Here is an 11921-nt window from a genome sequence, read left to right as displayed (position 1 = left end):
GGGTCCGCGGGCGCCGCCGACGAGCTCCTGACCTCCTCTCTCATGGCGGGCGCCGTCGACCTCGATGCGGGTTCCAGCCAGGTGAGGTGCGACCGCGTCGGAATCGAGCTCAGTGGGAACGAATGGTGCGCGTGTTTATCGTGGTGGATCTCGTTGGGTCTATAGGCCTACTGGCTATCGTTTGGGCCTTCGGCTTTGTTGTTTCCATCGTGCCATATGCCAAGTCCGTTTTCACCTAAAAAAAAGAACAAAATGCCAAGTCCGTTTATTCTGGGATGTTACTACTAAAAACAAAACCATTCCCTCAAAAATGAAATATAAAAACAAAACCAAAAAAAAGTTTATTCTGGGATGGTTCTCAAGAAAGATATCGGATTGTCTCTAAGCGCATATATTTCCTGCTTCATTTGCATTCTTGCTGCAAAATTTATTAAACATCTTTTTTTTTCGGGAGAAAATTTATTAAACATCGCGAAGATAAAGGAACCAAAAACAAAACAAGCTCGTGTAGGAAGCCAAGGGATTTATAACTAGGTCATATTTTAGTTATCCAACGTGCGGTAATACTTTATTATATATGCGAAGTAACTAGCGTTGTGCCGGCATGTGGGAGTAGTCCACTCAAAATGATAGATAGAGTACGACCCATTTAAGTAAAGAGATACGAGGGGAGCTATCTTTTTTTCTCCGATGATCCTCTCTTACATCAGTTGCCGCAAAACCTCACAAGGGAAGTTCAACTTAGGGCCTCCACTTCTTACCTTTTCACTTCCTACCGTTGATTTCATGTCTGCAACTTCGATTATTCAAATGTAAAAGGACACTATTATTGACATCTACATGAGATTACCTAAGACTTTCACGTCGTAAGAATAATTTAGCTATGCCATGAAATTGCTAAAAACATCGTCAATAGGATTATGCTCTAACTGAAAACTCTAGTCTAGTAATAGCGCCAGCAACCCTCACCCACAAAAGAGAAATTCCATGCATGCATCTAAGTATCTAACGGAATCTTACCCTTGGTAAAACGCTGAGATCAAGCAATGTTATCGGGTTGTGGTTGCAGACCGGGCTTCATATCTTCCGTGTTCTTCTCTAAACTTGTCCTTCTCCATGCGTATGGCAACAGACGCTCGCTCCTTTCCAAACCTTAGCTAGTATTGATTAGACGACACCGACACCACCACAAAAAGTTGATGGAAGAAAGGAGTTCACAATCGACAAGATTAACACTGCGCGAGGGCACACAACTTAGTGGTGGCGGGGATTAGTTTGGCTTAGGGTTAGCTGTCAGGTGCATGTGGATGTAAGGGTGAGACATGATAGGTAAACCCACAAGTAGACATTTATTAAAATAACTTCAAAATGTATCAAAGCTGTCTCGAAATACAACAGAAAGGATCGAATTTATCGAACTCTCCAAAATTCATTTCAACTACTAACGCATAATCTTAGTGTGATTTTCACTCTCTCGAAAAGACACACTTAATCATAGTTTATGAAGTCAAAACTTGGTCACATCCACTGACAATTGGGTTGTGCCACAATTAATGTTTTGCCGGGGTATTTTAATGGGTTGATTTATAAAAACGTTTCATGCTTGTGGCCTGCATGAGTAACATGTTACCTTGTGGACCCCAATAATGCACTAACGTCAGCTAGGGAGGTCACCCAAGTGAACTATCTGTCCCTACGGGAGGTCATCCGAGCGAACGCCGCTATCTAGGAGTGTTCCCTCAAAAAGCCACTCCGGGCCCATGTTCGAGAATTGCCATGCTAAAATAGATGTATTTTACCATGCTATTGTATAAAGATTTTTCATTCTATTGTATAAAGATTTGCCATGTTGTAAAGAAAAAATTGACATGCTAGGAGAAAAATTGTCAAGAATTTGCCATGCTGCAGAGTAATTGCCATATGTTTCCAAAGATTTGCCATGCTGCAATATGGAGAATTGCCAGCCTAAAAAGGAATTTTCTAACTTGTTTGGATTTGCCATGTTGGCAGAATTTTTTGCCATGCTACATCTGAAGGATTTAGAATTTGTCATCCTGAGCAAATCATTTAGTGCCGCTAGCTCATAGTTCGCTTAGAGGGGTGGGTATGGCAAACAGTGATTGCCACATGTCTTGCTTTGAGGACACAGAAATGGACGTGTTCGCTCAAAAAACTTCCTCGAGCCGACGTCAAATTGTCAGCATTTAGGTATTTAATTGGACCTCCTCTTACCATGAAAGGGAGAGTGTTGTAGCAATGCATGCCATGCTTTGTAGAGCAGAACATGAATGTCGTCTCTATTAACACAGATGATAATGCCAATTACTCCATATTTCCTACTAGGTTAAAACCAATGCAACTTTGCACACCTTTTCATCCATAAACTCGGATCTTTGTTTACAACCACGACTAGAACATGAAAAAACATCCACATGCCTTTCCTGAGGTTCCTGACTAGTTTTATCTTCTACTATCTCCTAACATTTAGATATGATCACGGAGACCTCCGGTGCCGGGTCTCGTCACCTTCGGCTATGCTACCCTCTGGCTTCCACATGACGTCCTTCAGGCCATTCGAGATACTATGGTAAAACTGCACAGGACGTGAATATCATGCAACAGATTAGTCTAAAAACCAACAGCAAAATTCATCTTTTTTGAAACAGTACGAAGTTCCAAAGTAATTTCACTGCAATATCTCAGCTTGAACCTCACCTTGTGGAATTCGAGGGTATCGCCATTCGACTTGCGGAGCTCCACCATGTAGAGTGAGGGTGTCACTTCAAAAACCTGAGGTTATTACAGATGGAACCATGTCAGTCCATATACCATGCAAGAATAGTGCAAAGCAACATATAACAAGGCAAAGCGATTCTCTCAACAACAACAACAAAAAAAACAAGGCAAAGCGATACTATGAAATAAAATATACCTCTGTTGCAATTGCCAGCTGACCTTTCCTTCCAGGATTCTCTCCTTGCAACTTGAGCTGATTTGATTTAATTCCAGAAAATTGTCATCAGGATAATGTTCAGGTAAAATGGAAACATGCTGTAATTGTTTTTTTTATCTGCTAATATAATAGGCACCTTGTAGTTGCGCTTCTGTACATTGAAGCCCATGGGTCCTGCTGCTGCTTCAATTTTCGACAATATTTCGTTTGCTGGAAGCCTCGACGCAAACCGTGTTTCACGTTTAACAGAATCCTATTTATAGCAAGATTTTAAATTAAAAGGAATCCCATTGTTATAAAACTCTTAATTCATGAACAATTTGAGATGTTGAGCATACCGTTTGCTTCTCAAAAAGTGTGCCAAGATTGAGGCCCTGGGAGGTAGAGATCAACTCGAATGCATTCATCACTGCCGGTCTTTCTTCACGTCTCTCGACAACAAGCTGTGCTGGGTCCTGGATCATTACAAAAAATGTTACCAAGTCCATCCACCGGATTAGGACACATGTTGATATAACATGGTGAGAAAATACTTACCCCAGATTCGTTGAAAATAGAGTTAATGTCATCCAGATTAACTTCTGCTGTCTCAAACCTAGGAGGCTGATATCCTTTCTTGAACCACTCATTGTTAATAACCTCAGCAATAGTTATTCTCTGCACAGGGCAATAACAATGACGTGAGCTATCTCTCAGATATAAGCTTTGATAAAACAAACTGACATGATACCAACGAACAGATGAACATACAGTGTTAGGATTAGGATCTAGTATCTTCTTGATGAGCTTCTTCGCGCTCGTCGAGAACCAAGATGGGCAACTGAAGTCTGCTTTGTATATCTGCATGAACAAGCAGGTTATCTTTCAGGCACTTAATTATTCTGGTAACATCGACCAAGCACTTGGATCATATTAGTAAAAGCATTTTTTTTCGTCGCAAAAAGAGGAACTTGCTTTTGACAACAAAAAAACAGCAAAAGTAATTCACCTTCTTGTAAAGCGCCATGAGATTTGAATCTTCAAACGGAAGGTAGCCTGCCATGAGGACAAAGAGAATCACCCCACATGACCACAGATCAGCCTTGGCTCCGTCATAACCTTTGTTGTTTATAACCTGTACGCCCAAGAGAGTATTGAAAAATGAGAACAAAATATTCACTTGAATGGAGAGAAGTAGATAATTAATTTAAGGTGTGGATGCAAATGAATAACCTCGGGAGCAACATAATTGGGAGTTCCACAAGTCGTATGCAACAGCCCGTCCTCCTGCAAGATAGCAGAAAGATATGCAGAAATAATCGTCAGATTCTATCGGCTGATCCGCAATCACGCTGTCAGATAAATAGCAAAACATAAAAGAAGCCAGGCCCGCTGGAAGGAACACTGAATTTTCCATCACAATGGTTTTTTTATTTTTTGAGGGAAACAGCAGGACTCTGCTGCATATTTTTATTGATTTTAAATAAATAATACAAGGTTCAAGATGGAAAAAGAGAAAGCAGTCAATTAGCTTACTCTGACTTGCTGCGATAGGGCGCTGAGTCCAAAATCGGACACCTTGAGAGTACCGTTAGCATCAAGCAGAAGATTTTCAGGCTGAAACGTGGAAGAAGAAAATGGTATCAGACCACTTTTTGTTTCTTCGCATAGGGCAGATGAGTAACCACCACGGCACCGGCCCGCCACGATACCTTGAGATCACGGTGATAGACACCTCTGCTATGGCAGTAGTCGACAGCGTTGATGAGCTGCTGGAAATATTTCCTGGCGTCGTCCTCTTTGAGCCTCCCACGCGAAGCCTAGACCACGATCACCGCAAAAGTAAGCATATAGGCAGAGTGGGAAGCAAAGCATAACCCAAAATGTTGAGCAAGGTATATACTCACGATTTTGTCGAAAAGTTCGCCACCTGTGACAAGCTCCATGACTATGTATATCTTTGTCCTGCTGGCCATCACCTTTAAAGGACACGCCAATTAGAAGTGGACATGGTCATTTACATACATAGTCGAAAGGCAAAAGGTACGTAGTTTTAACCAGAAATCAAAAGATAACCAAAAAAAAATATAATTTCCTCATGCGAGGAATATGAGCAAATAATTAGTAGTCCACTGTACTTTGCTTAAAATGAAGATGATGATTTCAGGTTGCGCTAGTACTACTAGTCTATACCTCGTACATGCGGATGACGTTGGGGTGCCTGATGAGCTTCATGGTGGAGATCTCGCGCTTTATCTGCAGAAAGAAGAGGTGTATCATTCAGAGGCCAAACAAAAACAAAAGTGAAGAGCCAAATTTGATCACGGCCGCCAACTAAACTCTGCGCTTTCCAACCAACGCGCACGAGACGCCCGCCAAGCCTTGGTCTTGGTCTTGGTCTTGGCCTCGGCCTCGGCCTCGGCCTCGGCGGGCGCATTGAATTGAATTGAATTGGCGGTAGAACGCTATTCTGGAACGCCGTTGCTGCTGCCGGTTTCACGGATTCTCACGTCTAGGCGTTCCAGCAAGTCCAACTAGTAGTACTACTAGTAACTCTTTCGTCCAATGGTTTTCACCAAACATTTTTTTAGAAAAAAAAAAACAGCCCTATAAACCTCCCCTTTTTTTTAACAATAACAATGCTTGATGATCGAGAAAGATGATCAAGGCTATGCCTCCCTTTTAGTACAACAGAAATAATCTGAACAGGCCATGGTTTTGGATTGGGAAGAAAATAATCTACAGTTTTTCTTTTTCTTTTTGGCCTTGGCTCCGAAGAAGAAGAAGAAGAAGAAGAAAGACAAGATGGAAGATGGAAGTACCTGCGCGATCATCTTGTGCTTGAGGACCTTGTCCTTGTCGAGGATCTTGATGGCGACATTCTCGCCGGTCTCGACGTTCCTGGCGAACTTGACCTTGGCGAACGTCCCTTCCCCCAGCGTCCTCCCCAGCTCGTACCTCCCCACCCGCGTTCTCCCGCCGCCGCCGCCGCCGTGCGCGCTCATCTTCCCTCCCGCGCTCGAATCAACCATTCAGCCAATACCCACCGATTAAAAGAATTACCCGATAAACAGATCTGTTCCTGCGGGCGACTAGGACCTCTTCTTGTCGCAGGGCCTCCACTGCACGAAGAGCTCCTTGTTGTCCTCCCCTTGCTGCCGATGCCGCATGGAGTCTGGTGGTAGTTTGTTCTCAGCGAACTCGTAGAGTCGCAGGCATGGGAGTGGGATCAAGATTCAGGAAGAGAGGCAGTAGTAGTGGCGGTTAATGGCGGAACGGTAGGGGAGAGAGGAGAGGAGGGGGGATGGTGGTATGTATAGGCGGGCGGAGGCGGAGGCGGAGGCGGAGAAGAACGAGGGGGTGCGAGGAAGAAAGCGCGGTCCCGCCGCGTGCGTGCGTGCGTAGTGACGTCTCACGAAGGTGCGGTGCGGTGCGCCGAGCGTCGCGCGTGCGGGCGACCGGGCGAGCTTTCCTACAGCCCGCCTCTCTCTACTGTTCACTGCCGCAACTAGAGTTTGCTGCTCTGTCCGTTCAACGACTTTGCCACGATCTTCAAATTCTCTCTATATATATCTTCAGTAGTTCAATCGTAGTATTTCTTTTTCCAATCGTAGGTATATTCCACAATTAATTAATGGTCCTATATTTTTTTGCGGGGTGCTATTTATATTTGTTTGACGACCCCAAATAATTTCAGTATTACTACATTATCACTCGCGGAGTACTAGTAGTAATTTAGAACGAATGACCATGTATTTTACTAGTCGCAAATTATTCTCTTGCTCATGTTCGGGGTGGGCCCAGGAGAAACAAATTGCTGGGACCACATGCAGAAATGACATTTTTGTGTGTGTGTGTGTGTTTTAAACCCGGGAGAGATTCCACTTGTCATTTGAAGTGTACACATGGTAAGAGTTTTGATTTACTTATTTGTTGCAATCGATTTAAGGTTGGTGGCGTACTATAATGCACACTTAGTTTTATGCGTCCGTCGTTTTGTTTTCAACGGGGCGGATAATGCCATCATTTTTTTCCCCAAGAGCTTGTTTGTACACTTGATGATATCATAGAAAAGCACATGAAACAAATATATGACACATGGGTGGCCCGGCAGTGCACCATCTGTATTCCACCACTATAAATTAGCGTTGTCCCTATCCTTTCGAAATCTTGCAATATTTATGCTCTATTTTTTACTCCTCGAGGAAGTGGCCGAGGTACACGCGTATTCAATTTTGGCTATTTCTCCATATACCTTGACTTCTCCTTTTGGCACAACACGATGACGCCTTCTTGTTTTGGTTTGTGTTGGTTTACAGGCGACGCCAAATAGTAGTGACCGCAACAAAGAGGAATACGACGAGCGCAACCGTGGATGGCTTGCCAGTATTGCATTTGTATTTTGTTGCTACCAGTCTTTATAACGGTGATCTTGATATACTGATAGAGGCAAAGGTGTCCCGTCTTTCGATGAGATGGTGGCTATCTTTTTGGTGGAAGTCGACTTTGACGATCCGACTACGAACGTACGAGGACGTCGCACCTTAGCAATCGCTAAACCAATTTCGAGAGGTTATTGACCACGTCGGAGCACGATCAGCCTGACCACGAAGGTCTATTTCATGCAAGCAAATGAAGAACAAGCAAGAAACTAAGATTGCAATCTGTATATCGCGAATAACAGTGAAAAGCTTTATTAGTGAAGGTGGGGTTCTGTGACGCCTTTGTCTGGTCGTTGAACACAAACGAAGTACGCAAAGTTGCAGCTATGACAAACTTTTAATCTAAACAAAACCCAAAGTTTAAAGGACGCCCTAAGGGCTATATATATGGAGGAAGAGGGGGAATTTCGTGGCCCTTGGGGAAGGGGTCCAAAACGAACTCTATCTCTTTTTTCCTACACATACGGACTCTAAAAATAGCCTGTACTCAAGTATTTCGAAAAATACATGGGCCTGGCCTAATAATAAGGTGACGCAACACCTAGAATAGCCTTTAGACGAAAGTTATGAAGTAACATCTTGTATATTTCGTCCAAGGCTTCATGCACTCATTATGGTGGCTTCAACGTCCTGACATCATCACTTGAAACTCCGTTTTTGTTCCCCTTGCGCATGCCATCATCTCCATGCTTGTTCTTGCTCCAATGTTCATCCTTCTCCAAGCTAGGCCCTTCATTTATAAGCAAAACAAATGTATCCAATTTAGGCAACATCATATTCTCATGAACATTAGAATCATTACCAAGAAACGGAAGTACCTAGTAATTTAACTGTCGTGTGCGAGCTCTAGTAATTGGTCCAGTATGTATAGCAGCAGGGGCTGTGGGTGTAACAATGATATTGATGTCCTCATCATATACTATCCAATGTTTTATTGGAGTCACTCTCTTAAACTCACGAACCCATTGTTACAGAAGGATTGTCTTGAGCTAGTTTAGCACGTGGTTTCCTATGATCAAACTGTTTGACTTAAAACAATGGTTAGCAGGTTGCTACTTTTGTAGTCTTTGTTGCTACGTTTGAGTGTTTTGATTTGTAAATATGTCTGGTGATGCATACATTGATAGATTGCTAGGGTACATCCATGCAGGTATGCATCGTGATTTGCAACAAGTCCAGAAATATCTAGATTGGCAGAATGTTGGCGCATGTCCATACGATGCTTCGTGATCTTGATATGCTATCCAATGTTTTGTTGGAGTCACTCTCTAAAACTCACGAACCCATTGTTACAAAAGGACGCCGACGGCAGCGGCAGATGGGAAAGCAGCAACGTGAGGGTCTCTGGCGGCGCGAGCGTTCGCCCTTGGGGAGATGACGCAAGGGTTGAATGGCAATAATGGGAATTAGCCTGAAAAATGGGAGATATTTTTACTTTCCGGTCTCTGCACCAATTAGGAATGCATACAACCATTTTAGTATCAGTACCAAGATAAACATGGTCCTCGGAATTTTTAAATGAGTATTAAGATATTTCTTGATGAGTGGTTCCACCACACACCAAGTTTGACCCTCAATAAATGGGGGAAAACCATGTGCAACACCTTTCTAGGAATTGAACTCGGATCGTTAGGCTGCACAACCGCATGCCCAACCACTGAGCCAAGACTCTCTTTGCAAAAAAAAAAAATAAGAAAGAATAGTGAGAGAAAATATAAATTTTCCTCTTGTTATGTTGAAGCATTTGTTCTCAAAGAAATGACAAGATATACAAAAATGTTGCACCCTATGTTAGTGGATGGTGCAACTATCCCAAGGAAGGCCTAAAGATTTATCCTATTAGAGCAAAGCAATCAAGGCCGAACAGATGAATCACTAGATTCAAGTTAATATACTACCCTTGCTCTAGGACACTCACAACCCCCTGCACTAATTATACTCTCGTTGTGGCCAACAAAAGGAATTGGATAACTTCCTTTGCTTTTTCAATGGACTATATTTTGTATATAATTGTACTATATCTTAATAATAGTAATTTACCATAGGACAGTTGTTCTATGGTTCCGGGGTCAAATTATTTTTCCTCCAGCCACCATCCACAGATGTGCAGTTTTTGTTTCTTTGCATGTGAAAAAAGAATAAGAAAGAATCGTGAGAGGAAATAAGAGATACGATTTTGTGTGCCAACGAAAAATCGAGTGCCTCGTAGTAGAGTAAACTCCAGGAATCAGCTGAGAAGAAAATCCATGTTTCTTGATTCGTACGACTGTGTATTGTGCAATGACAAGACTGAAGAAACATCCATGCACCTGTTCTGGGATTGTCCTTTCTCCATCCATTGCTAGAATATAATCATGCCCGCAAAAAGAAGAGGAATATCAAGCTTTGATGAGATTTGTCTGGCCATTTCAGTCCTTCCAAAGGATTTAGCGATGGACCTTATCATTGCTGGCTGCTGGAGTATATAGTTTGTTCGTAATGACAAGATTTTCAAGCAAGCAGTTGCTCGCCCTCTGTGTTGGAAATTCTATATGAGAGAAAGCCTTAAAATGATAATGCTGAGAGCTAAGACAGCTAAAGCAAACAAGATCCAGTCCTGGATGGAAAGTAACATGTGATCTTTCTCTATGTTGGAACCCAGTGGTATTGGCTGAGGCTTTTTAGCCTGATTGTAAATTTTACTTTCTGTAAATATTTTATTTAATGAAAATATACCGTAAAAATATTGTTCTACGGTTTGGCGGTAAAAAAAAAGTGCCTCGTAGCAGGGAGTCCCCCTAAATGGTGTCCGGGGTGGGGGAGAAAACTGGGGATACAATTAGAGTCTATTTTTGCGAAATAGATATAATTAGTGTTGCTATCTAGCAACAAAAATGGAAGAAAATGTACTGCAAAATCAGTCAATATTTGCCTCTAACATATGCCATAGACACCCAGTTAGTCTGTTTCAAATGGATTTGTTTGTATTTCTGTAAAACTGCCAAATAATGCATGAGAGACAATAGTAACCGGGCACGGTAATGTGTAACAGCTATTGGTACTTAGCCGTACTCGTGGATCACCCACATACATATATAGGAAAACTAAAGCATGAAACACAGAGAAAATTAATTCGGTGCTATCACAAAGTTGTGTCAATTGAAACACAAAAAGACACAAATTTAAATGCAATTTGAGAAACATAACCTAGAATTTAGAAGTAGTCCCGTTGTACGTCGAACGGTAGTACAAAGAGGAAGAAAAAGAGAGATTCCCCCACGAGCGAGAGAGAGATTCCGGCTACAGAATAGACTGCAGGTGCTTCATTGCTGGTTCCCTGAGATGGAAGCACGTGATAAACACAAGATCCAAATAGTCCCTTCATAAGGGCATGTACAGTGGTTGATAAGGTAGCCTTATTTTAAGTCTTGCATGTAATTTAGATATGGCAAGAAAAAATATATACAATGGATCATCTCTTAGCCTTATCTTCAATAACTAGGAATTCCTAAAAATATGGTGAGACATATTGTGCTAAGAGATCATCTCTTGTCTTTTCTTAAATAAGAGAAGACAAGCCTTTTCTTATGAGTTCTCTCTCCTCCACCTCATCAATTATCCTACATGGCACACCTAAGATAGTATCATTGTACATGCCCTAAGGCCAACTCCACCGCGCGACCCCATCCTGTCCGGCCCTGTCCGTTTGGGGCAAAAGGGACAAATGAGGCGGCCCAGCGCGCGACGGCCCGGACCCATCCTGTCCGTTTTGTGTCCGTGCCGACCCATTTCGAGCGCAAACTTGCGCCGGGTTTGGGTCGCGGCGGACACCAAACGGACGCGCGCCTCGTCCGCTTCGGGGCCGCGTGGTAGGCGGCCACCTACCTTCCACTCGCCCACATCAATGCGCACGAGCGGGCGGCCCCACCTGTCATCCGCACGTCGAACGGACGCCGTCCTTCTTTAAGTGGGAAGCATGGACGGGTCGTCGTCCACACTGCCCCACGCCACCCAGCGGCCTCCTCGAACCCCGACAGCGCCGAACCCTAGCCTTCCTTTGCCCTCGAGCTCACCGGCCGCCCACCTCGCCATGGGCTTCTGGAACGGCAAGGGCAAGCACGACCGCGAGGCCGGCTCCTCCTCGGGGCGCCGCGGATCCCTGAAGAAGGAGGAGCCCGCGTCTCCGCCGCGCTCCTCCCGTCGAGCCCCCGCGTCACCGCCGCGCTCCTCCCGTCGAGCCCCCGCGCCGGCCCCCTTCACCATTTCCCCTAGGCCCTCCAACGAGCGCGACCGGCAGTACATCTGCGCGGACATGTGCCGGAGGTACTGGGAGACGAGGACGCGGGTCCCGTGGAGCGACGCCCACCTCCCCAACGGGTGGCACCTCTCCGCGGACCGGGTCCCCATCCCGCCAGTGCCGGCGACCGGCCGTGCACGGCGCGATGAGATAAACCGCCGCCGCCGCCTCCTCCCTGACGACCTGTACTACGACCACAGGTATGCCTCATACTCCCCGCTCTGGGACACATGGCTCCAGGACGAGCACGACACGCGCCGCACGTCGTACT

At 44.3% G+C, this 11921-nt stretch overlaps 1 protein-coding gene across 1 annotated transcript in view; it reads right to left on the bottom strand.

Annotated features, from left to right (window-relative positions):
• Positions 1–6287, bottom strand: part of LOC119360901 — a 12570-nt gene extending 6283 nt beyond the window's left edge. The window contains exons 1-14 of the mRNA XM_037626355.1: positions 5755–6287; positions 5126–5188; positions 4840–4911; positions 4645–4752; positions 4469–4549; positions 4166–4219; positions 3942–4067; positions 3704–3793; positions 3491–3610; positions 3292–3408; positions 3090–3206; positions 2933–2989; positions 2716–2790; positions 2497–2593 (exon numbers count right to left, since the gene is read on the bottom strand). Of these exons, the coding sequence (XP_037482252.1) occupies positions 2497–2593; positions 2716–2790; positions 2933–2989; positions 3090–3206; positions 3292–3408; positions 3491–3610; positions 3704–3793; positions 3942–4067; positions 4166–4219; positions 4469–4549; positions 4645–4752; positions 4840–4911; positions 5126–5188; positions 5755–5964 (1387 nt within the window). The 5' untranslated portion in view covers positions 5965–6287. The remainder of the gene's footprint in view (positions 1–2496; positions 2594–2715; positions 2791–2932; positions 2990–3089; positions 3207–3291; positions 3409–3490; positions 3611–3703; positions 3794–3941; positions 4068–4165; positions 4220–4468; positions 4550–4644; positions 4753–4839; positions 4912–5125; positions 5189–5754) is intronic.
• Between the last annotated feature and the right edge of the window lie 5634 nt (positions 6288–11921).

The sequence above is a fragment of the Triticum dicoccoides genome, chromosome 2B, assembly GCF_002162155.2.
Source record: "Triticum dicoccoides isolate Atlit2015 ecotype Zavitan chromosome 2B, WEW_v2.0, whole genome shotgun sequence".
Lineage (NCBI taxonomy): Eukaryota > Viridiplantae > Streptophyta > Magnoliopsida > Poales > Poaceae > Triticum > Triticum dicoccoides.
This window is presented reverse-complemented; position numbering and strand designations above follow the sequence as displayed.